This window comes from Lampetra fluviatilis, chromosome 35 (assembly GCF_964198595.1).
Source record: "Lampetra fluviatilis chromosome 35, kcLamFluv1.1, whole genome shotgun sequence".
NCBI lineage: Eukaryota > Metazoa > Chordata > Hyperoartia > Petromyzontiformes > Petromyzontidae > Lampetra > Lampetra fluviatilis.
Genome location: NC_136309.1, coordinates 2,668,689 through 2,694,925, shown reverse-complemented (window position 1 = coordinate 2,694,925; position 26,237 = coordinate 2,668,689). Strand labels below are relative to the sequence as shown.

The 26,237-nt window shown below is 49.9% G+C and overlaps 1 protein-coding gene across 5 annotated transcripts in view; it reads left to right on the top strand.

Moving 5' to 3' along the window:
* The window catches only part of EPN2 (epsin 2), a 46,161-nt gene extending 20,840 nt beyond the window's left edge, over positions 1-25,321 (top strand). The window contains exons 4-11 of one of the 5 annotated variants that reach the window (XM_078872708.1): positions 1,609-1,718; positions 10,836-10,922; positions 12,609-12,698; positions 14,895-15,054; positions 17,789-18,064; positions 18,796-18,897; positions 22,149-22,376; positions 22,960-25,321. In XM_078872708.1, coding sequence (XP_078728834.1) covers positions 1,609-1,718; positions 10,836-10,922; positions 12,609-12,698; positions 14,895-15,054; positions 17,789-18,064; positions 18,796-18,897; positions 22,149-22,376; positions 22,960-23,372 — 1,466 coding nt within the window. In that variant the 3' untranslated portion in view covers positions 23,373-25,321. The remainder of the gene's footprint in view (positions 1-1,608; positions 1,719-10,835; positions 10,923-12,608; positions 12,699-14,894; positions 15,055-17,788; positions 18,065-18,795; positions 18,898-22,148; positions 22,377-22,959) is intronic. The other 4 variants (XM_078872711.1, XM_078872709.1, XM_078872712.1 and 1 more) reach the window with 4 other exon arrangements.
* Positions 25,322-26,237: the final 916 nt, after the last annotated feature.

Here is a 26,237-nt window from a genome sequence, read left to right as displayed (position 1 = left end):
TTTCCCTTGGCCAGTTCAATCAGAATGTGCCCAATCCTGGAAGCTAAGCAGGTTTCAGACCTGAATAGTGTTTGGATGGGCGATCGCCATGCAATAACAATTTGTTTTGTGGCTGTGAGGCCACACGGTGGACAGTTGATAGGAGTGTGGAGATCTCAATTATTGTGCTGTACTTCTATGTCCCCGCATCTTTGTTCCCTGTGTCACCAAAAAGCACTGACCAGCGTGGTGAAGTCTATATTCTTAGGTTTTTTCGATAAAGTCACGTAGGTAAAAAATTAAAATTAATAAAAGTAAAATAAAAATAAAAGAAAAATCACGACGTTTCGGAGGCAACACAAGCTTCGGTCTTCAGGTGGAATAGTCACAGCACGACTGCTGCATCAAGTGGTGAAGTCTGGTCACATATTGTCTGCATGGCGTGGAATCGCCCTTAACCAGCAGTGGATTTGGCTGTACACGGACATGATATTGGGCCATTATAGTAGTTTTAAACTAGTTTTAGTTTAATGTGTACGCTAGCAAACATCGTTATCTGGTGGGAAGTGTGTTGTGGCACAGCGCAGAGCTTCTCTATCGGTCAATAAAATAAGCACCACTGGTTGTTCTAAAGTGAGAAAGGCCCTGCATTAGGAATATGGTTTTTCCACCAAGACCGCTAGTGGAGGTGAGCACCATCCCATACTCATTTTAGGTAAGACGTTTTCATTTTGAAATGTGTATTACATCAATGGTTATGCTATAGAATGATAATTTTCCAGTGCCCTGTTGCCAACAATCCATTCGTCATTGAGCTCTCAAACAGTAAAGGATGTTGACTCGCTGTCAATCTGCTGTCACCGAGTGAAAAGAACATTGAACTGACTTTTGTAATAAAATGCACTTAACTATATGTATTTGATAAAGTGAAGGACTGTTCCACTATGCCCTCTGTTTTCCAATGCCATTGTATCTACTTTTGCCCTTCTCTTGTGTGCGCGCAATGGTGTCCTATGAACTCAGTCATGGGTTAAATCATTGCTCACATGTCCACGTCACCGTTTGTGAAATGTATTATCCATACCTGGTTATGGCCTCAAAATGAGCATCCGGTGTGATGGACTGTGGTCTCCATTACTTAATCTGGGTAGAAAAAAGGTGGCCTGGTAAGCTGGTTTCGCCATACGTTCTTGTGTGTAAACGTTGATAGTTGCTCACTGCGGACACTTAATCCTCGTGTACAAGGCAAACATGGATTATGCGTGCGGGGAGTGCTGTGGCTGGTTCACACACTGCACGGTAGCTCCAGCTTCCAGCCATGCACAACAGTGGCGTGCGGTATGGTGAACTCTGCCTTTAGATGAGTACCCAGAGTGGTGTATAAATAACAGCACTGGGGAAACAGGCTGTGAGGCGAGGTTTTGGCCACACCACTGCGTTAACAGAGCTTTTCCCATCAGGTCTGTTAGGCTAAATTGATCATCTGTGTGCGCTCGTCTGTCTTTGTGCGTGTCTGTGTGTCTGCCTGTGTGGGTGTGTGTATGCGCGCGTCTGCGAGAATGTGTCTGTGCGTGTCGTGCGTCGTGTGTCGGTGTGTGTGCGTGTGTGTGTGTGTGCGTGCGTGTGCAGCCACATCGCACATACCTTCAGACCTGGAGCAAGCCCGACCTCAGACGAGCGGCGAAGAGGAGCTCCAGTTGCAGCTGGCGCTCGCCATGAGCCGAGAGGAGGCCGAACAGGTTAGTGCCAGCGCCTAGGAGGGCACAAGCGTGTAGTGCTGAGACGATGAATAGATTGGGTCGATTAGCTGGTTTTAACAATAGCTGATTATAATTTTCTTTTAGAGTAAATTTACACACCACCCGTTTTAAAATGACAAATGGGCAGCTATGGGTATCCGGCCTCCCAAACTCTGGGAATGCACCACAGTGTGCGCCCAGCGTGACGCGGTGACAACGGCCGATGAGCACACTGAGCATGATGACGTCATCAACCCCCGCCCAATGCCACGTTTTGATCCCCGTGCGTGTATCAAAATGAGTAGGTGCTTTTTCCGAACCTATCTGGTCAATGATTCAATAGAATAATCGATAGTTCGATCTATTGCTTCAATCGTCCGGTGGCAGTCGCAGCTCTGACAAACTTGCGGTCACGTGGACTCGCGCGTGCATGCGCGCGCACTCGGCGTGCAGACGCAGGCGGCCGTGTGTACACACGGAAACACAAATACATAGCCACAGATTTGTTTACGTACACAGGTGTGCGCGCAGACATCGAGTAGAACTGTTCACCGATTCATTGCTTCGTATCGATTCTTAAGCTCATGATGCATGCGTCTTGGCGGGGTTTCCTGCCGTCAGGTGGCAGAATGTGGGGAGGGGGTGTGGGGTTTCATTTTAAAGAGTCCCGAGTAAACTGTGAACAGAGTGGATTATGTTTTTGTTGCTGTTGATTAATCGACTTAGTCTATTAATCGTCCCAGCTCTAAAACACACGAACAACAAATCACTTTAGACATCTACGCTCATAGGACACATGTGCTGCCACCTACACAGGCAGACGCGTACTCACATGTACACACACACGTGTACACGTAAACAAGCATTTGCATTTAGAGCTATCCACACACACACACAGCACCACATGCATCCACACACACAGACATGCGTGACACGTACACATGCAGACACGTAGGCCCGCACTCACAGACATGCGCAGTGCAATGCACACAAACATACTTACCAAAAATTTATTGACCCATTTTCTGTTGATGTCTTAGCCTCTTGTACCAGGCTAGGTATAACTTTGAGGTCACGTTCACACACCAATGCATACAACAGTGCCTTGTCCTCCCATAATGCTCCGGTGAGTACAATGTATCTGTGGAACTTCGCACCCATTGTAGCATGATCGTAGCATCACTCAACAATTAATACTTCCATTTCAGCAGTACGGAATGTTCAGCAGTACATACGTTCAACGATAAATAATTACATGCACGTTAAATCTAGCCGAACAACAAAACAAAAATAATACATTTCCACTTTATTTCCCAATCTGTTATAATTGTTGTGTTGCAAGGTAATACTTTGCTGAAAGATGGTGATTTAGATGTGTGTACAATTTGTTCTTTGCTTTGGGAAAATAAGACAGAGGGCCGATATTTTCTTCAGGGTTTTACTTTAAATGTATTGAGTAATTCCTTTAAAGAAAAATGTGTTTAGGAAAAAAAAACGGATTTTAAGGAGAAATGTCTTATTATCTTTGCTCATATTTTAATTCATATTTTATAACCTGAGACAATATTTCACAAATGACAAAATCACAATAATTAAACTTCTAAATACATTGTTATTGTCCTTTGTAAACGAGTGCTTCGCAAAATGTTTTCCAGAGTAACTGATGCGTGATGGCTGTTACCTCATTGCTTCCCTAGTTCATTTAGTTATTTAATTAGGCCTTTGCATAACTAACAGAACGTGAGTGATAAGCATTATAGGTTGTGATGTTGCAGATATTAAATTATTTATGGCAGGCATATACCGAGTCAACTGTCGTTGAAGTACAAATCCTTATTTTGTGCTGGAGTACAGCAAAGCACAAATCGAATACGATAAAATTGTGGAAATTCACTTACAAATCTACAGGAAACTGAATTGTGATAATCATATCAAATATTAACATTGTACTTTGAAAAATGATGTTGTGGCATCCCTACTTAATAGTCCTGCTGCAGTACCATTGACACACCCACGGGATGAAACGCATTTGGAGGTTTGTGATTTTGTTTGGCCTCGCGAATACACATCGTGCTGTAGACCTCTTCAAGCACATTTGCCCTGTTTGGATGTCTGGTCGAATCGGTCGGTCGGTGCTCTAGTTGTATTTATCTACTACCCCTTGTGTAACATGAGTTTGTTCACCGTTGGGGTTGGGAGACATTTAGCCGAACACTTTGTTCATGGCCGCTAGCTCTTTGTCATTACCCGAGCAGCATTTGTAGGAAAATAGGCCTCTGCTTTGCAACTGATAATTAACAAGAAACTTAATGCCAGGCCCTCATTCATGAAAACCAAAAAAGTTGAGCAATTCGATTTAATTGTATTTTTTTAGTGATCGTGATGGCGACGGTTTGCGAGGCAGACCAAAAACAAAGTCCATCCTTGCTCTTGGGGCTGTTTGGCAATGGGCCTAACCTTGTGGAAGGCGGCGGGGTGTTGATGCTGTGTGTACACCCGAGGGCCCGCACACGCAATCTCTCTGGAGCAGGTTCACCTTGTGCCCATTGGGCAAAGCTTGATCGGTTTTCTGGGAAGGATGAGGGCAGCACTTTTTGCACGCATTCGTTTCTGATACTTATCTGTTAATTGTTCATTCAAAGTCAAAAGTCAAAGAGTGTCTCCCCTGCGCAAACGGAGGTTATGGGGGCGGGCGTCAATGGCTCTGAACCAGTTGTGGAAATTCCATGTTATTATGGAGGATACCAAATAGTTTCGTAGAATATAACCACCTCCCACAAATTTGTACTAGTTTTATCAATCCTGGAAAGATAATAGGCGGATTTGACCACAAATTTGAACGCTAAACATTCTAATCATCAGTCGGGTGCCAGATGTGTGAATTTTGGAGCCACTTTAGGCATGCTAGAATGCTTAAATTTCATCCACTAAAATCAATTTTTTGTGCTCGCATTACATTATATTGAATAGCAATTATTTTAATTGGTATTTTTTGTGCTGTGTTCACAGTGAAAAAAGTGTGTATTATTGAATCAAATTTTGAGTAGTTTATCAAATATTCATGGATGAATTCAGATACAAGCTACATTTATTTCTTCTTTGCACTACAATTACATTTAAATATCACCTGTTTTCACCCAACAATCATTGATTTGCCCAGTGAAAAAAACATCAACAGCAAAGGACATTGATGCACCCGTTGATGCAACCGTGGCTTGACAGTTAATCCCCTCACACCCATCAAGTGTGAGGCGCACTGATTTGACACTGGTGATTTAAAAGTAGTGGGAGGCGAGGTTTTTCTGGGGTAGTCTGGTCAGATTGTGGGTTGCCTTTGACGCGCTTGCTGGTTCACCCTTAATGTTGGCATTTACTCCCTTGGGGCCCTGTTGGCATGCACCGGTTAGTGGGTGGGTGGACGGGCAGTTCTGCCAACCTCATTGCACACGCGGTTGTGCGAACAGTAAGAGTCATCTTTGCGCGTAATATTGCGCTACATTTTCACGGTTGTGTTGTACAATTCTGCGGTGTGTGTTTTCGGCGGGCGCCGCGTGTCATTCGGCGCGATGTCTGTTGTGTCGCTTCGCATGCGGAGAACTTCTTTAGGAAGTGAAATTCGGCGAGTTGAATTGCGAGAGTGGAGCGTCGAGCCTTCACTGAATTCAATTCACTGAATTGAATTGCGCTCCTGACTACGCTTCCAGACAACACCGTGGTACAACACGAAAACGCATTAGACAGTAAACCTTTTCTTATCTTGCAAAGGACAGTGTTTATGTTTTGAATGTTCGGCAAAGTTGTCAGGGTTGCGAATGGGTGCACCTTTAACGCTAGCATGCACAAGGTTGAGCAGTGTAAATGATCATCACTGCTACTACATGAGGCTCCTGGGTCAGTTTACTCAACGAGCCAAAGTCCATGCTCAAACAAGCATTGGTCACCATTTATCTCTTTTGTGGCCAGTGGTGGAAATTCCACGCTCCTATTTAAAGGAATGACTCATCACTGTCGACTAACCACTGTAGAGTGATGGCCAGAGTTGACCCACACAAATTCGCAACCTTCCATTGTTTGCTTGAACGCTCAAAACGATTCCATGGATGCATGTGCTGAAGAATCAATATTGATGGATAAATGCATCAGTGTACCCATAATACTCGGTCAAGGTAGCTGCATAGGCATAGATGTGCACACGTGTGCGTAAGCCTTTACGCATACATACATCGACGTGCTTTCACTTTCAGCCGTTGCTTTGCAAAACCTCATTCACCTCCTTCGTAATAACATGAGTGCATTTGGCTGTAGCACATTTTACAAAAGTAATTCACATTTTGAGCTGTTCAGCTCGATAGTCTGACACTTTCGTCGGGAGTACAGCAACTTGTTGAATAATGTGCAGTCCATGATCTTCGCCGCTCACTTGCGGTGCATTTACAGAAAGCTGCATGTATAACATTGGCAAGCATGTCATGGCCGTGCTGACATATACGCTCTCAGAAAAAACCTCGCCCGGCTCGGTTTGCTTACCCAGGGGGGGGGGGGGGGTGGGGAGACGTGAAATTGAGCTTAATTCCAGAGTGTGTGCACCGAAGGCCTTGGAAAAACTCCACAAAACAATGACCCTCGTGTGAAATAGCACAGCGGTGTCCCTTTAATAGCAGTGATTCCAGGAATTGATGAGGAGCGTATGGGTCAGCAAGCCCGGGGCTGCCTTGCTCGAATGAAACCTGTAATCTCACTCTCAATGTAAAACATCCTGAGTGATGGGGGGAACTGTAAGAGCAGACCTTGGAGGTTAGGCGTTGACTGCAACCACCGCGGGATCTGGCAGAAGGGAGGAAGCGGTGGTGTAGTGACATCAATGGGAATTGCCCTCGTTGACCCTTGGTGTGTCCCAAGCCACCACCAAGAGGTGCCCTTGATGAATGGATAGGCACAAGGGGAGGGGGGGACATTGGTGTTCATTCGGAGAGTAACGGGGTCCCCTCCTAATGAATTGTCACTGCTTTCAAGTGTTAGCTGTTGCACGTGGTGCTTTTCGTAATTACTAGGTGATGCAATAACGGTGCAGATGTGCAAAGAGCATTTGGCGTAGCGTTTACGTCTGTGCTTTCTGGCGCGAGGGGGAGATTGGGCAAGAGGTTAGTCTATTCAAGGTTTGGCATAAAGGGTGTAAGGATTGGCTTCCCGACGATTCCATGAAGTGTCACGATTCAGGGTCACGATTTGATTGAATAACCGATATAAAATGTTTTTGTGAATATAACTATCTCAACAGCTGCAAGGGCCATGTGACGCAAGTTGAACAACATTTATTCTTTAACAAACAATTCGATGTGTGAATGGTGAGCTTCACCTGTCAGTATTAATCGAAGCATCGTGACCCCCTAGAGGGCAATGCTTTCTGAAGTATTTGGCCACTGGGTTGTGAGAAACAAACCTAGAATCCCAGATCATGTACTCTGGCCATCTCGTAACAATGTCCTGAACGGAGGGATCGGAGAGATGCATTGAGTGAGGAGGTCTTATTTGCGGCGTGACGTGTGGGGTGGTGAGTGCGCCTTACACTGGCTTGCGTAATCTGGCTCGTGAGTCACGCGCTGGGCGACCTGCGCTGGTGTCGCGTTGGCAGCAAATGAGCCGCCCGTCGTATTGTACGTGCCCCGTCCCGTCACCACACAGTTCACCCTTGGGTGGTTATGACTAAGTCAATGAAACACATTCCTGCGGAGGGAACTGGTAGGAACGTTGGGTTGCTCAGTCAATGGCCAGAGTCAACGGCGGCGTGGTGTATTCCGCAAATATGCCCGATTGTGAGGGCGGGCACAAGCCGGCGTGAGTGGGTTAAACGTTGAGTTTTATAAGGGCACCACGGGGTGACCAGCCCCTCCCCACCCAGCCCCACCCACCCCCCACCCAGCCCCACCCTCCCCACCCAGCCCCTCCCCACCCAGCCTCTCCCCACCCAGCCCCACCCTCCCCACCCAGCCCCTCCCCTCCCGCCCCACCCAGCCCCTCCCTGCACGACGGACGGACGGACACAATAATCCCCTGTGGGCTGGTGTGACCAGGAGGTTCCTACCAGTAAAACACGTCACTTTGGTCTACCATTGAGGCATTACGGCTGGCCACATCCCTTCTGAAACAAGCGCAAAGCACGGGTCTGTTATCTCGGACATTGTACATGCAATGATGTTCGTGAAACGTACGATTGCTGCGAGTTTGACAGTGGTTAAGCAACTCACGTGTGTAAAAAAACACTAATTCTATTACTCACTGCCATAACTCGGGAGATTGCACCAATGTTTGAACCAGACTCGAGGGGACACTACTGGTCAGGAAGTCACTAAGCTCGCCAAGGCACTGAGTGTGAAGTGGGCTCGAACTGCGCGGTGTACTGGGTACAATTCGCGTAGAGATGTTCAGTCATTGCTCCGCCGAGGGTAACATTCAAATGCGTGACATACCCGCGAGGGCCTCGCATTGTTATCTTTACCGAAAGACGTTTTTTTTTTATCGGCGTTAGAAAACTCGTTTTGACCAAGAATGCCCGCCGGGATCTTGGTAGGTGGGCTTTGCCTGGCCCGTCCCGTCTCGAAGTGCCCTTTTAGGTTTATTACACACGGCCGAAACAAAACACCCACGCGGGGTGGGGGGGGGGCCTTAATGGCTTCCGAGACACAACGAGAGGGGGAGAGAGAGAGGCGCGTCGAATACTCGAAGATTCGAGCGGCCGATTGATTTCCCGAGACGCGAGAGTGTGTACCTGGCTCCACGTGCCGCCGATTTGAGCGTCCGCGAGAAGAAGGCATAATTCGGCGTCGGATGTCGTCTCGGCGAGAACGTCTGGTCTGGCAGCTGCCCCCCCCCCCTACTGCTCCCTGACCCACCCTGCTCACCCCCCTCGTGTCTTTTGGGTTTTTTTTTTAACAGGAAACCCCCACCCCCCCCACCCGCCCCCCTTACTGCCACCCAGCGCTCTAAAGACTTCTGGTGTTGCGCTCGTAAACTGATCCCATGTGAATGTGTGAGCCAAGCTGGCAGGATGGGATCACCCCAGGGGGGATGGGGGCGGCTGGGAGGGGGTGGGGTGGGGTTGGTGGGGTGGGTGATGTTTTTGCATTGTTCCCATCCTACGTTACTATGTTCCTACATCTACACTGTACATGTATATAATCGTGTTAAAAAATATATATATTGTTTACAAGCACGAGTTGCAAACGATGAAACTCACCGCGTTCATTATGACCACTACATAATATCTAGGCATGTACATAATTTGTAAATTGATCTATGAACTCTATTATTATCCACGCAAACATGTAAATATAATCGTCCCAGTGGGAGTTGATTATTATTTGCCTGTCTGTGTGTGTCTTCGATGGGACGCGGTGGCGCAGTGATTACGAACCCAGCGTCCTAGTGCAGCAGTTAGTGCGCACTGCCTTGTGAACCCAGCGACCCGAGTTCGATTTTCACTCACGGTCAACACCGGTGACAATTATCTGTGTACCAGTTATGCGCCTGCCCTAGGTTGTCTTAGCCGCAAATTAGTACCTCGTGCGATGTGTAAACATGACCACTAGGGAGACAAAGGCAGCTGGGCGTGGTTCTGGCCCACCACCCACCCCTCTCGTGTGCTCTGCTGGCCTTCATAGGCGCTCGCTAACAAAATTTGCCCCATCAGTCTGGTAAGGCTATACGGGGGGATATTTGTGTATATAGGCTACTGAATGGTGGCATAATGGTTCGCACAATGCTCTGCTATCCCAGTGGGCTGAGGTTTAATTTCCCAAATTGTGTAACTCCAGTGGAAGCTGATATCTGAACCAATGCTTGGGACTCCCCCTGAGTTGACGTGGCCTAAAAATCAATTGCAGTCAGGCATATGCATGGTGCTGTGGCCCTAACATCCCCTGCTGTGCGTTGGCCTTAATAGGTGCTCACTAATAGTACTTGCCTGACAGTTTACAAGGCCCGGTGGCGCTCCTTGTCTTCGGTTCGTGTGTTTTATATCAGCAATTCTGTATTTTATGGAATTGCCACTTCTGCGATGTCACGGAAAGATAATTTTCAACTTTTCTATCAAAGCACGGTGCGACACTGTTAAACACCATTCCACATCGATCATCCAATTGCAACACAATGGGAATCTATATCCCGTGGCCTTAATTCTGTGACTCTGTAGTTGACCACGTATATATGCAGTGTGCAAGCGGTTGTTGTTGTTTTTTTTGGTGATGTGCATTTTCACAGGCACGCCCTTTTGGTGATGTAACAACTGCCACCTCTAGAATGTTTACTGACGGCTTTGTTTATAATTACTCATCGTCTTTTGGCGCCGATTTATGAAAGCAAACGCCACGTTGTTTGTCCGTCGTACTCTTGCCTCATTTACCTCGTTTCCCCCCCCCTCCTTCCCTCGCCTGGCTAAACTTGGTCGGGAAGTAACGATTCACCCCCTTCGTGGTTCGATTGGCAAAGGTTTGGAGCCGCAATTCAATTGTCAACAGTGCCGTGTGTTGCATTTATAATGTGTAGTGGGTAAGACAAAAGAAGACTTTTAACTTGTATCGATCAACAATAATAATTCTGGCCGTACACTATTTGATTCTTGCATTATGAGCGTAAAAAATTAAAATGTTTTTTAACCAGTGAGTCGTTACGGCCCCCTAACACGGACGCATGCTGGCGCCGTCGTGCAAAATGCCGCTGCTCTGAAAAATACTGCGGCTGCTGCCAATCAGAGTTAGTTTAAGGCCCACTGGGTGCGGTGGTAATTGGTGCTACATAAGATGTATGGGAAAGGGAGATGGGGGGGGGGAAGCGTTGTGGTTCGGGTTAGGGCCAGACCTGCCGATCAGCCCTAAGCACTGTTTTGCAGAGCAGCGGTATTTCCGACTACAGCGCCGGCTCCGCGTGCGGTTCTGCTGCCGCTTCTGAACTCGCCTGGTGTGTCCACAGTGCCCGGGGAGGGCAGCCGAGTGAGTGAGCGAGTGAGTGAGCCAACAGGCGGGGCGGGCGGGCCGGCCGGCGAGCGAGCGGGCGGGCGTGCATGCGTCCGCGCGCGTGTGCGTGCGCGCGCGCTAACACCCTCTCTAATACTCTGCACTGTAGCCGACGGCCCCGCGGGCCCCTCCCGCCAACGATGAAGAGCTACAGCTGCAGCTTGCGCTGAGTATGAGCAAAGAAGAGCATGACAAGGTAGAACGCGGGGGCTTAACCTGCTGACTGATCCTTTTGACCCTCCGCCACGAACTAATACTGACCTCACTCTTGGCAATTTTGATTTTTAAAAATTTGGTTGGCGGCGCTTTGTGCAGCCTTGAACGCTGGGAAACCAGGGACAGAAAATAAACCGCACCGCTGATTCGTTGTTCTTTGTTTATTTTGCCATGGTGGATTTGTTGTTGGCCGTCCCGTCGACAGGCAAATCAAAGCAGTTGTCCACACTGAATTTATGGCTCGCAGTAACATATCACCTCATTCACTGGTCTTTAAAAAAAAACATGTAAATAAAATTTTGAATGATGAAAGTCCACTGAAATGTGACCACCAGTTTTGCGCATCAACAAAAATCTCCTGCTAATATATTTGACCATGTGAGGTGTGGTCAGAACGCCAATGGCACAGCCGTGGTTTTATTTTTGACCCCATAAATATACCGTTAAAGTAACTGAAGCCAAATAGACCTTGTTTTATGATTTGGGCAAACAGAGAATAGCTTGGTTCTCTGCCAGGATGCCGCCATACTAGCATGCGGAGGTTTGTTTCCGCGTAGACTGTCCAATGTGAAAGCGGTGGCGGCGGTGGTGGTGGTGATGAAATGGACCCTGGTTTCCTGGCAAGTTCTGGAGCTGTTGTAAAGGCTGGTTGCAAGGCTGCTGATTGATTGCCTCATGACTCTTCTAACTTCACTCGATTGACTGATAATCAATTGATTATTACCTGCTTCAACGTTTCGCACCATTACTTCCCAAATCGGGGATCTAAAGTGTGAAGGACAAGCAATCTCACGGGTCAACCCCAATGAACGAACGAGCATAGCAAAAAAAAATTGCAACCTTTTCTTCCTCCCCTCGGGGTCACGTCGATGTTGTGTCGTGTTCTGCCTTTTTGTTAAGCGGGTTAAAAGGAAGGAATGAACGATGACAACGGAAGCACACTTCCAAACGCCCTCGCAGCTGTTCAACAACTCGGTCGACTTTGGGATCTGCCACACGTGCCGTTTCTCACCGACACCCGTTTCTCACTTGTGATCGTTGTCGGGAAGCAGAATAACGAAAAAAATCCCCGCCCTTCCTCTGCGCAAAAAAATAATAATAAAACCCACCACTAATGAACGCCAATTGAGATTAACACTTCCATCCTCGGGACATCATCCTCTTTCTCCTGCGGGTTCTCTGCAATGAAACGAATGTGCAGCTGCAGCGACCGTTGAAATGACATGCTCATGATTCTGCTCTGTACAGCCTATGGTTAACTCGGTCCATAATATGTCAGTGTCGTTTCATAGTATTTCCCGGTAAGGCTTGGCGACAGATTTGTCAAATCGTGCGGTTATGCGGCCTCTCTGTGCCAGCTCTTTACGTGTCCAAAGTGCTGTTGTGCGTGTGTTTGTTCACGTTGTGCATACGTGTGCGCTGTCCGCGGGTGTGTGCTTGTGTGTGTCTGTCCGTGTGTCTCGTGTGCGTGTGTATGCCTGAATTGTGTGTGCCTTGTGCGCGCGTGTGACTTGTGCGAGAGTGCCGTTTGTATACATTCATATACACGTCTGGTGTGCGCTTGTGCGTGTATCTGCGCGCGCGTGTTGATGTGCGTGTATGTATAATGTACGTGTGTGTATCTGCGTGTCCGTGTCCACACGTATATCCACGCTTGTGGCACCAGGAGGAGCGGATGCGACGTGGGGACGACCTGCGCTTGCAGATGGCGCTTGAGGAGAGCAAGAGGGCCAAGCTCGCCGCCAAGAAGGAGGAGGTCTGCGCCTGTCGCCACTCTCGCTGCACGCGCCGCGTTCACACCCAGCGCCACTTTCTTGGTTCTTTCGGTAAAGTGGCGTAGAAGGGAAATAATAAAATAATAAAAATAAAACATAATAAAATCCAATTCTCACGACGTTTCGGCCACAACGCAAGCAGCCGTCCTCAGGTGGATTTTATTATGTTTTATTTGTATTTTATTATTTCCCTTCGACGTGACTTTACCGAAAGAATGAAGAAGATGAATCCCTGCAGTCACGAAAGCTTTAAATCGAAATTTACCCAGCACCACTGTCTGAGAAAAGCTGAAATGCGTGCTGGCAAATTACCCCATGTTCCATTCTCGCTCATTTTCCTCTTTTGCCTCCATAAACTGGGGACTCCCTTCCCTCAGCCATCCGGGCCGTTGATTCTCTGCCCCTGTTCAAGTCAAATCTTAAGACTCCCTTTTTTCCTGCGCCTATGACCGACTGCCTCTCGCTCTTCATAAAATAAATTCCCACCGTCAGCGCGACGCACGGACCCGGCCCAACCCTGCGTGATGGCCGGTGACGTCACCACCGCGCACTTGCCCGCCCACGCTTCAGACTGTCAGCCAGCCAGAAACAACTTTTTAAATAATTGAGTGTGATCCTTACTATGCCATTAGGGTGATGTCACTGGAGAATGCTTCTTAAATCACACTTAAATCCTTTCATGTTCTCGTTATCAAACCTTCAATCCCAGGTTGACCACCCTGCAACACACACAGCCTGGGTAAAGATCTGCAAAATGGAAGCCGGGTTACTTTTTGGGTTGCATCTTTAAGTTGGTTGTCTCGTCGAAGCAGGCGGGGAATCTGTTGAGATTCAGCAGCGAGTCTTTCGCAAGGGGCCCGGGGGCAAAGTTGACGGCGAGCAGTATAAACCGCGCTCCAGGCGTGCGAAGGGTGAGGCGTTACCGCGCGACTGGGTTAACGGCACGACGGCGTCGCGCTGTCGCGAACCGAACTGCAAAGATCGCGAGCGAGGGATCTAAAACAAAAAGACGACGTGCCCGTAACATGCATTTTTCTTCGTCGGCCTCTCGTGCCTCGTTTTCACTGTGCAACCTCAAGCCGCCCGGCGAAACTCGGCAGGCCGCAGGTTTTTTTTCCCCCCATCCCATCCGCTGCGGAGGCAGAACTGTGCCTGCCATTGTCGCACGCGATTAACGGGTCCAGAGAGGCGTGTGGACGATCGCGGTGACACCGTGTAATCGCGGTGTGCTGGCTATCGTTGTGCACAATGCATTGACATCGTGTGTGACGCAAGCCAATTTTCCTCGTTGGCTTCCGGTTGCCGAACGAATGCATTGTCAGGTCGTGCTCATTGCACACAACGTGCGCGCCACAAATGAAACACAATATCTTGCCGTTCTTGCCAAAGAACATAAACCATTACACGAACTCCAGTCATCTTCGCAGCAGCAGCTTTTGGCTAACCGTCGAGAAAACACTTGCCACCACATTGCACGCGTTTAGATGCGCTTCTGCGGCCGTCTGGAACGCTCATCCTTTTGATATTAGGAAGCCACTGGAGCTATGCACTTTTAAATCTCGATTTAAAACTCACTTATTTAGAACTGATTTTTGTGTTTAGTTTGTTGTCCTTCCCCGCACCCCCGATGAGCACGGTTGGCTACGTACGGTGGGAAAGAAGTTTAACATGCGTAATTACACACTGTTTGGGTCATTAAGACTCGCCACAATCTGCACACTTAGCTTGCAGACATCTATGATGATTATGACAATGATAATAATGCTGACAACACTGCAACTTCACTTGGAATCTGCAAGGCATGGACGGGGTTTATTCTACATCTGTGTTTGTTAGTTGATTAAGTTGAATAATCGAACTGATAATCGATAGAGTAATAAATAACTTAATTGGATATCCCATCTCTAGTTCATGCAAAGTGACGGAGGCGTCGTTGATGTGCCCTGTTGGCTGCCCGATCACTCCCAAGTCCAAGGTCCTCCGGCGGTACATGATAGTGCGCAGCGCCCTCAAGGTTTTTACAAATCTGCGTGAACCCCGACCGTCGCGTAGTGTCCGCTGTGCTGCATTGGCAAAACTAATTTTAACCGACCGCAAAAACAGGGACAGCCCACGTGTAACGAGATTTGGCGAAAAATACGTTTTATTGTGTTTCCCGTCACCTCCTCTGCCGGCAGAGCTCCCTGCTGGACCTGGTGGACGCGTTTAGGCCGACCGTCCCTCAGCCCAGCGCTGATCCGTGGGGCGCTACTCCTCCCCCACCGGCCCAGGCCGATCCGTGGGGGGCGGCGGCTGCTGCCGGGGGCGCCCAGGCTGACCCCTGGCCAACCATCGCGGGTGCGTATGTGTTTGTGTGTGAGAGGGTGAGCGTGTATTAATTGGGTGGAGCAGTGGTATAGCGGTTCGCGTGCCACACTTCAAACCCTGAGTTCGATTTCCATTGGCCAACACCGGTGATGGTTATCTGAACCGGTCTTAGGCCACCCCGAGGTCGACCCAGTCTCAAATGAGTACCTGGTGGGGTATACCATGCCAGCCTTCATAGATGCTAGTCAACAGCACTTGCTCCTACAGTCTGTTAAGTCTGTACGGAGGACATTTGTGTATGGCTTGGACTTTCCCGATGACTGTTATCAGCCAGTGTCAAACTCGGCCTCTGTGGAGGAGGCTAGTGGAGGACGCTACTGGGCAGTTGGGAGGGGGCAAGTAAGCGACGCTCAACAATGAGCAGAGCGCCATGTGGCTAAAACGCAGCAAATTGGCACAGTGGGAAGTACAGGTGGTGCATCTGCCAGTCTTCTCGGTTAAGCTGTACGTCCGAGGTCTGCCCCTTGACCTCCTGCCAGCGAGCCTTGCTCAATTCACGCGGCCCATTGTTGGTTTGGGCAGGCACACTCTTTCGCTTATGTCTATTGCCAAGAAAATGCCAAAAACTTTGCTGTCATTGTTGGAAAAACTACACAAATTAGACGGCAACTTATATACGGAGGTCCTGTATCTTGGTAGTTGAAAAAAAACCCGGAGAGATCATAGATATCTGAAATGTCAATTTTGTATTTAATGAAAAAAATTATGATTCAGTAATAGTCATCAATACCAGCACACAGCGAATGATAATGATGACGATATCACTTGCTCACGATCATTGTGGCACCTTTGGTGATCACGGTAATTCCCCGTGAAAAACACCGGGCCGTGTTAACAGGAATCGGTCGATCGTTTCCATGCGAACTTAACGCGTCGCTTGCCCATGTTGCGGTGGCGGAAGTTGAAATGTTGGTGTTGGGCTCTGCGAACGATTCCTGATTAATTGACCAAAATGCATTTGTACCTACTAGGATTGTGCATGTGTGTATAGATTAATCATGTTTCGTAGTTTTTTTAGCAACGTAACTTTAGTTAGGCTCACGGGTGCGATGAGTGTACACGTGAGGTGGTACTAATAGGATGGCACAATCGAGAGATGATGGACAGTTCAAATAAAAAGACATTCGGGATGAAATGGAACAAACGAGACGGTACAAACGTGATAAACTACAAATTAGACACACACGGACTAGAGAAAACAAAGGAGACGCTGGTTACATCGGAGTATAAACAAGACGTGACAAACGAGACTACTGACAACACTCTCTAATGTGTTTGAGATGCACAGTACAGAGCCGCACACAGTACAGACAGTACGGATGAAACTAGGCATGAGATAGTACGGATGAGACGTACAATCAACACGAGAGTGTCGACGAGACTGTAAGAAACCCTACAGACTAGACGAAGAGACACAGGTAGTACCGACAGATGGTACCAACAGTGCGATAAAAATTATACCCCGAGTCCAGACAGTTTATTGACTTGCAAAGGAGTTTGGTGAATCACTCCACGCGTTGTGACCATCAGCAGCATTGCTTGCGTATTTGTGGATCAAGTATTGGCATCGTTATACATGGTAGGTCTGTTCTGATTGACCGCAGTCGCACACTACTCCTGGAGAGTTTAACATTTTCCATTTGTGCATCGGGTATCCCCATCTAACATGGTTGTGCGATGCGGTTTAGGGCGGGGAAGATCATACCCAGGTATCATCTGCTTTGGGTCTTTTTTTTATACTGGACGAATCCGATGAGCTATAAAGCTCTTTTTCACAGATATCGGGCGCCGCCTGTGAACCAAAAAAAGTTGCGAGCGTACCCCACGTGACCACGATTCACGTCTGCTGCCACGAGGGACATAGCTTTGGGATGGCTCCCAGGAAACACTTTGCACCTTTGTGCGGGATTTATTGTAATTTGAACGTTTTATTCGCTTTCATCCTGGCTGAGAAATACGTATGAAAATAGTAAGCGCAATTTATAGCGCCGTGCGTGCTTCGCGTAAATCGGGCGCGTTGGATGGCGACGGAGCTCGGAAGCGAGGTGTCTGAACGGTGCATAGTTTTCGGCGAAGGAATGGAAGCCATATGACCGTGCCTAATGCCCCAGACATCTTGCGACAGGTTGCTTTGAAGCCGCTGTACTTTGTTGAGGTGTTTTGTCTGGTGTCCAAGTAAGGATGGCATTGCAATTAATCGAATCGGAGACTTCACTGCGGCCATAGTGGCCTTCACCGGCAGTGGATTGATAGCTTTGGGGGGGGGGGGGGCGGGGGAAGCTTTCATTCAGCAGTGTGTTATTTATTTCGCGAACGCTTTTTCGCGTTACTTTCACACAGAGCACCAGACACGTAAGAAAATATATGTAATTAAATAAATACACCTCCATGTCGATGTTATGCGAGTGGACGTAAGCCCACGTAGCCGCACAGCCGCAAGACTGCCTCCTCCTCCAGCACGCACAGGGCAACCAGCCTGCCCGGCACGCCCTGACCTGACGCACTTCGCACCCGGAGACGATGTGCACCACGGGCTCCTGGTCCCCGCGTTCACACGGCGGGCTGTCGCGCGGTAGGACGCCCCATCGATGTTCGTGAAGCGGCGCGCTCCAGCAGTGCATTGCTCCTGGCTGGCGACGGCGACGATGACGTCGGTGACGTACGTGCGCGTGTAAACCTCGTCGCTGTCTCGGGGTGAGCGCAGGCAGAGCCGGCGTCCAGGCCGTGTCGGCGCCGGACCCTTGGCTCACGTCCCAGCCCAAGGCTGCCGACCCGTGGAACGCTACAGGCGGCGGCGCCGGCATCAGCATCGGAGGACCCTCGCCCACGCGCTCGGCGCACTCCGACCCCTGGGGGCCCCCGCCCTCCAAGCCCTTGGCTGCTGCGGACCCGTGGGGAGGGGGCGGGGGGGGCACTCCGTCGCAGGCGAAGCCGGCCGACCCGTGGGGGTCGATGCCCTCCCCAGCGTCGTCACAATCAGGCGAGTGGCGCTCGAGTGTTGGCGGAGAGTTCGTGGAGGTGCCGGTCGTCGCAGCATGGGCATTCCACAAATCGGGCGACCACTTGGTTATAGTTTTAGTAAACATAGCTTACATGTGGAATAAGTAAAATGTTAGGCCCCTCCGCACCTCCGATTTAGCCCATGCCTCCGATTAGCACGGTTGGCTACGTACGGTGCGAAGGAAGTTCAACATACAGACTGCTATTCCACCAGTAAGTCTTCCCTCGTTAAGTTGTCAACTAATTTGTCAAGGACCGCTCTTACGGCATCGCATTGAGTTGACACTCAACCTTTGAAGCACCATTCACAATTTTTCCATCATCGCCACCGTCACCTGGCTTTTAGGTGTTCTCTTTTTACACGGTTGACTTGTCTTTAACGAGCATCGTGACACAAACACTACGCATGGCGAGCCTGGTTTAGTTGCACTGCGCTACCAAAAAACCGGCGACCCGAATTCCATTCCTGGCTACGGCTTACATTGGTGGCGATCATCTGAACCGATCCTGGGGCTTTCCTTGGTCAACTCATCCTTTTGAATTGTCTTAGCATAAAGCTGGCCGGGGCGTGTGGTGCTGACGACGAGACCGCCCTCTGGATGCCCCCGCCGGCGTTGATAGATGCTCGTTGACCACACCTACCCGCCCCCCCCCCATTATGCTTTACACGGCTATAGGTGGGTTGGGTATCTCTGTCTTTGTGTCACGCAGGTGCCTTTGACCCTTTCACAGGGGTGAACGGCTCGGCTGGGGACGACCTCTCGGAATTCGACAGCATCCGCTCGTCGTCGCGAGGACACCGCGGCATGGCAGGTGGGCGCTGAGCGCTCGCGATGTCGTAGCGCCCGCGTGCCTGTCGGGCGTGCGGGTTACCGGCAGCCTCTGGCGAGTGTTAGCACTTTTCCCCGTTGATGGGGGCCGCGCATGTTCGGCCGAGGTTGGTTCAAGTTGGCACAGTAGGGGGAGCACAGCTGGTGCATCTGCCGGCCATCTCGGTAAGCCGACTCATGGCACCTGCTGGGTCTGTCCCGTGACCCCCTGTTGGCGAGCCTTCGAAACTTCACGTGGCCTCAGTGTACCTTGCCTGGCACAAGGTGCCGTAGTCACCGTCACTTCGCGGTGAATGTCAGGTATTGGCTCAAGGGACAGTCGAGATGCAATACAGCCAAGGTGGCCTGGGTGCGTGTGTTGTATTTCTGTACATTTTAATCATCCTTTGCACTTTACGTAGCCAAGCGTGCTAATCGGAGGTGCGTTGTAGTGAGTTGATGGATTCAGTCTTGTCACCGATGACTGTTTTGTCTTTTTAGTTTTTCTAAGTTTTTTTTTATTATTTCAAACTTTGAGGAATAAAACGTTTCAGTTTGATTATCGTACACTTCACGTAACTTTAATGTTCAGCGTTGGGTTAAACGAGGCCGATTTGAAGTGACTTTAAATAATTCTCTGACGTAATAATTTTTTTTCTCAATTTCACTCCAATCATGCTGTTGTTGTCCACGTCATGTGATGATGGTTCTATTGAGCAGTGCAATCCCGTACGTGTTAGGTAGCGGCCCACAGAAGCGAATATCACAGGGCTACACCTGAGATTCCTTCAGGTGACGCTAAGGCGTGGAACTTTCCCACAGAGTATTGTGACATGAGTCAAACCAAATTGTTTTTTTAAGTTGCAAGTTTAGCCAAATCCAGTGCAGAGCCAAAACTTTACGTGGTGATTTTTTTTTTATACACACGGTGATGGATGACCGGACTGGGACCATCAACTCCCCACACTTGCGAACACGAGTTGATCACGGGGCGGCTGAAACCTGGATGTTGTCCCAGGATCTCGGCGGTGTCAGTACCCGTGCTCTGACCTCCGGAGCTTCCTGACCGCCTCCCGGTTTCAGAATAAAACAAAAATAACAAAAACCTTTCGGGACGCAGCGGGCGTCCAGTTGCCAGGAAACGCGAGCGCTGCAGATGACTCGTTAGCGTTGGCAAGGTAGGTCATTAGCTGGGGCGCAGGGAGTACGCAGTGGGTGGCATGGAGCTTAAGTGTTTATTATTTATGTAAAATGCAGATAATTGGGCAGCGGTAAACCCTTTAGGAGGTTATTCTTTTTCTCTCTGATTTGTATCGGCGTTGTCACAAGTCAATAAATAAGTAACCTGATTTTTTTTGTTATTGAGTTCAGAAGTTGGTGCGTAATTGATTGATAAACAGAGGAGGGTTGAAATTGACAGGGGTGCTTCCCCACATGCTGTTGTGTGTGCATGATGCACGGTGTGCTTTGTCAGCTCGGTCTTTCATTTAAGATTTGTTTTTTAAAAGATTGACAAATTAGACGTTGCGTCACCTTTAGTCGTTCCGACCGAGTCTCGATGTTGTGTTACGGTTATGTTTCCGGCGAAGTGCGTTCTAGTTTATTTTTTATTGGAAAAGTTATGGGACGGTTCATTCATTCATTAAAAACTTACAGGCTGTAGCTTATGCCGCTTGCCCCCCTCTCCGCATTTATTGCTTTTTCACAGAAATGCAAAGCTTCATAATGCCTAATGCACTCTAAAGGCCTTGGTGACGAATTGCGTGCGTGTTAAAAAAGCACAACTCTCGTACATTTGAAAAGAAAAAAACATTTCTCATGGAGTTAAGCCAACGAATATAAATATTACTTACCCCATAACAGTTTTAAAAGAAAAATACCAAACTCATGCAAGGGGGGGGGTGTCTGCTGTTAATGTGCCTGAATGAAAGTGCACGAAATTGCCATTCTGGCAGCAGCAGAGTTGGGTCCGCTCCTTTGATCAGGTTAGACGTGACGTCAATTTAACGTGTGCATCTCGTGCTCAGGAGTGAGGTGACGTTCTAGAGCAGTAGTTCTTAACCTGGGTTCGATCGAACCCCAGGGGTTCGGTGAGTCAGTCTCAGGGGTTCGGCGGAGGTTAAGACACACATCCGACTCATATGATTGTGCACCAGTAAAACATATACCTATGTTTTGAATTTGAAAAAATCATATTTTATTTTTCCAATTAAGAAGGGTTCGGTGAATGCGCATATGAAACTGGTGGGGTTTAGTACCTCCAAAAAGGTTAAGAACCACTGTTCTAGAGGAATGCAACATTCGTTATGCCATGGCGTTTGTTTTTGCCCGCATGGCACTCGCTGGCAGGAGCAAGCTTTTCCAGACTGCGAGTCGTGCAACAATGCGTAACATATGTTAGAGTTAACGTGCGTCCAGTGTGGCATGGGAATGCAACACGGCGTATTTGTTGGAATGACATTATTAGGTAGTAATGTCAGCAGATAAAAAAGCAAGTGTAGATTATAGTGCAGCTACGTTCAGTCTGGGACACTAAATGTTCTTTGTAGAATTCCTGCACGTTCAGAAGAAGACAAAATTGGCTGTGTGATACAGCCATTCAACGCTGTCATCATCATTATTGTTGTCATTGTCAGCCATTGTCTTACCCCTGCTGAATGAAGAACCTACCCACACACCGTCACCATTTTTCATTGTCCAGTACTTTTAGCATCCATATCACTCCTTGCACGTGAACTAATCTCTTTGCTCCAATGAGCTGTTAAGATTATTTTGAATCTCTTTGCTCCCAAGAGCTGTTAAGATTATTTTTAAACACTTATTCTAGTAACGTTATCTCAAGCTCTACGAGACGAGTCATTTGTCCGAGTATCAGACCACAATGAAGTAGTCGATTACAACTCTTAGTCAACTAACCGACTTGATCCACTCACCGTTCCAGCTCTGTCCACCATCAGCGCCATGGCGATGGCAGTGACGACCGTGGCTCCCGTGCTTTATTGGGTGCGGTTCTTTTTAAATTTTCGTGCATCCGTCCACCCAAATCAAATGTCCTTCCGGTAGCAAGCAGTGCAAGGGGACCCTCCTCGAGCAGCAGCGGGCAGACCAAGTGGTGGGTATCGCACGGCCTGCTTGGTAAGGTGGGGGGAGAAGGTGGGCGGTGGATGGGGGAGATGGTTGGTAGGGGGAACGCAGCAGGCATCTTTTGCAGCGGTGGAGAGGGCTGACCACGCGCGCGTCTCTCGTCTGGAGCAGGCGGCATGGACCTGCTGGGCGGGGACGACTCGGGCAGCCGGAGCCCGGACGCCTTTGAGCTGTCGGGGCTGTCGAACTCGCTGTCGCAGCAAGGCATGATGGCGCCGCCGTCGTGCCGCAAGACCCCCGAGTCGTTCCTCGGGCCTAACGCGGCGCTCGTCAACCTGGACTCGCTCGTCAGCAAGTCGGCGCCGCCGCCAGTCCCGCAGGCCAAGAACCCCTTCTTGGGTACGCGGTGGGCTCGCGCGGGTGGGCGGGCAGTGACTGTTTTGGAAAGTCGTAGGCGGCGGTTGTGGGATGGCTCAAATGTGGAATTTTCTGCCACTGGCTGAAGGCCACGGTTGGAGATTAATCCTGCCGCATTGCCTGTTTGAACAGGTAGATGCTGACGCCGATTCTGATGGTGTTCGTCCAGTTGAACTGACGATTACGATTTTTTCGTAAAAAAACACGTTCACTTGTCTATGCATGTACTCACCCACGTGCTCGCTTAGCACTTGTCCACACAATCGGTATCCTAACCGTCGCACTCGCCCACGTGCCCGCCCATGCACTCACCCACCACTTCACCAAGTCATCCTCACCTACATACCCACCAATATACTCACCCTCTCGCACCAACTTGCTCGCGCTCGCCAACGAGTACACCCACGCTCCTCCTGACCTGTGTTCGTTCACCCACACACACTCGTCAACACCCTCGCCCACTCACGCACGTTCTTACACACTCGCCACCCACATCTTCGCCCACACGCTCGCCCATGCTCTCGCTCATCCGCCTGTGCACCCGTCCGACCGCGCGCGCTTGCAGGGGTGGCGCCGGCTCCGGCACCGTCCGCCTCGTCCACCCCGTCGGCCACCAACCCGTTCCAGCTGAACCAGCCGCCGTCGCTCACGCTCAACCAGCTGCGCTCCAGCCCGGGGCTGCCCGCGCAGGCGTTTGCGGGCGGCGCCGTTCCCCTCGCGCCCATGCCCCTCGTGGGCGGCCCGCCGCTGGGCGTCATCGGCATGGGCCCGTTGCCCATCGGCATGCCCGTGATGCCCGTGATGCCGGGCATGCCCGGCGCCCTGCCCATGATGCCGCCGGGCATGATGGGAAACATGCCCCTCTCCATCCCCGGCGTCATGGGGACGTTGCCCCCGCAGCCGCTGGCGTGGGCCGGCGACGTCTCGTCGGCGCAGTCTGGCCAGCCCGGCGGCACCAACAACCCCTTCCTTTTGTGAGGGCCGTGGTGCGGCGGTGGTGGCGGCGGCGGCGGCGGAGGCGATGGCGGGCAAAGGAAGGGCGCTGGCGGTTGGGGTTTTGTCCGCACGTGGCGACTCGCGAGTGTGACTCTTGCGTGTCGCGCCAACGAGCGGAGGGACCCCGCCGTGGCCCCGTCACCTGGCCCCCCCAGCCTAGACGTAACTGACGCGACTGCGGCACGCAACGGGGGGGCGGGGGGGGGGCTGTTCTGCCGGAGCCTCTCGACAATGCTCGCGGACTCGGTGGCTTCCGAGTGCCACGAAGAGGAACACTCGACCCTCAGCGCTGTGAAGGCAGCTGCTCCGGTTTCCCCACCCCCCCCACACTACGTTGATTTCTCTCCGTTTGCTCGCTCGCTCGCTCGTCGGTTGGCAAGTCGGTGAGTGAACGAGAGAGAGCGGGGTTTGGTGCGTTTTCTGGCAATTTAAAGCAGCACACTGACTGCGTGCCCGCCCGCTCTATTGCAACGGTAAATGCAATGGATGTTAATGCGAGTGGCGGTGGTGGCAGTAGCTGTGGTTGGTGTGTCGGGGCTGCACGGGAACCGTGGTGGCGAACCTTTGCGTCGAGGTACAATTTGTGCAGTAACGTTAGGCGGCTGTACTTTACCACTCTTCATTGGCCGGTGTAGGTTTCGTTTAAAACATTTTATTTTGTGGGAGTGCGTAGTTATTATTATTCCACCGCTGTTATCATTATTAATGGGATTTTTAATATTCATGGTTTTTTTAAATTGTAAAAAAAAAAAACTATAATTATATTTTGCAAAACGACTAACTTCGGATGATACAGTACTGGGCTTATTTCCTACATGTTTATTTTTTTTTGCCCCATGCTCATTTTTCCTTTAAAGGTGAGGCGTTCTCCGCCCGGATTTTTCCTGGTTTTAGCAGTTGAATATTTATCTTCTATTATAATTTATTGTGTATCCCTGCATGTGGTGACTGTATTTCTCAACGCACACAGTACCCGCGTCTCCGTCTGCCGCAGCGTCACGCCCGAGGCCGCCGCTTCATCTCTGCAGCGACCCTCTGAAACGTTCACGTGTCCTCCGTCGGCCGCTCCGTCCACTCGACTGTATTTGCATAAACCACTGTTGACCTACCGTCGGTCGGTTACCACGGTTAACGAACTCCACATTAGTGCCATTTTAAAAACGATAGTAATAGCCAGGACCGGTGGCGAGTAGAGGTTTGTGCGAATGGCTTTCTGGAAAGAAAAGGAATTTCATACCACATTTTGCAATTCCATGTATGTACACATTAATATAAATGCTTCTGTATAAACGTTATGCCAATAGTTTGCTGGAAAAAGTGGGTGTAAAGAGAGTGTCGGGAGTGTTGTTAAGTGGTTTTCTTTTTGCTTCTTTGCTCAGTTTAAGACATCGGCTACCACCGAAGGGCGTGTTACAGCGCGACGGATGACCCTGTGGTCTGGTCCGGATCGTACCAGCGGGAACAGGGGGGTGGGTGTTGAACAGGAATCGTGTTCTTGATGGAATTGGATCCCAGTGCAAGTTGACCCAGGCGATTGGACTGTACACACACACAGCTGTTGAAGAGTCCACAGTCGACAACGTGGACGCTTTTGCCATCGGTTATCAGCCGGCTGATGGGCGAGCGACGAGTTGCACGCAACGGTGTAGACGCTGGGTGGCAGTGGGGTTGGGTATCGTGCCAAAATTGCACGGGACCCATTGGCTCCCGTGGGAATACAGCAACGTGAAGAAGGGTAATCCAGTTGCGTTTAGTTATTGTTTGGTTGTTTGGTTTTATATAAATAGCTACCATTAATACGCCTTTGCCCAGGAGAGCCTCGCCGAGTTTTAGTGACGAAAAACATTTATTTCAGAAGGGAATTTTGGCAAATTACCGAGTGGTTTGTTTTCTATGCTTCACCTGTAAATTTGTGTGATCACGAAATCGTTTTACTGTAATCTTTCATTTTTTTTTTCTCTAAGCGTTGGATCCTTTCCCCGTGTCATTTGCGTTCGTGTGCGCGCACGCGTGAGCGTTAGTGAGCAAAGAAAAGCAAGAGATATCCTCCCGTATCTCAAAACACTTTCTGCCAACCACTTGGCGGCGAGACGAATTGGCGCTGGGCCTTGTCGGGTCTACCCTCTCCGCCTGCTGGACGGCACCACGACCCTCGTGGGTCGTTTGAACGCGCGCACCGCGCTCAACCCCTACCACCCCTTCCATCGTTACACTTTGAGTTGCTCGCTCGTTGCTTTGCGCACTTGGACACGCGTGGGTGTGGACCCGCTGCTGTTCCGGGTGACCGCCGCGTGCGGTGGTGGATCAGCGGTTGGCGCGAAATCTTGTTTAAGCGACATCACCAAATGCCATTAACTTTCTTTTTTCGAATGTTCGTGAGGTTTTCGCCCCGCGAGCGGGACCGCCGCTCGCTTGCATTGACCTGGCCGACCTGTATCGCACGAGCGCGCAACCACGAGGCGCCAATGTTTGCACCCACGTCAACTGAATGCCTCACCAAGTCTGTGTGACCGCCCCCCCCCTCCTCAAGCGAGTGTGGAGTCACATGTTTGGCCAATTCCTTACAGTATTTTGCACGTGGGAGGAAACTTGGGAAGTGCCGGGAGGAAAACCCGCACCGTACGAGGGGGATGACGTTGACAAGTACACCCAACAGGTTGCCGCAGATTACTTTTTAAGATTCGGTCCTACAAGTCGTCCTGCCGTTTTCATAACTGTGTAAGAAAGGGAATGGAGTTGCGCTCACACTCAAGTTTTTTGTCTCCCGACCCGTCGCCACAAGCGTTAGACGGCGCTCAACTCCGTCGGCAGTCTCGAGCCACTCCACATTCCTATGGTGGGGAAGCA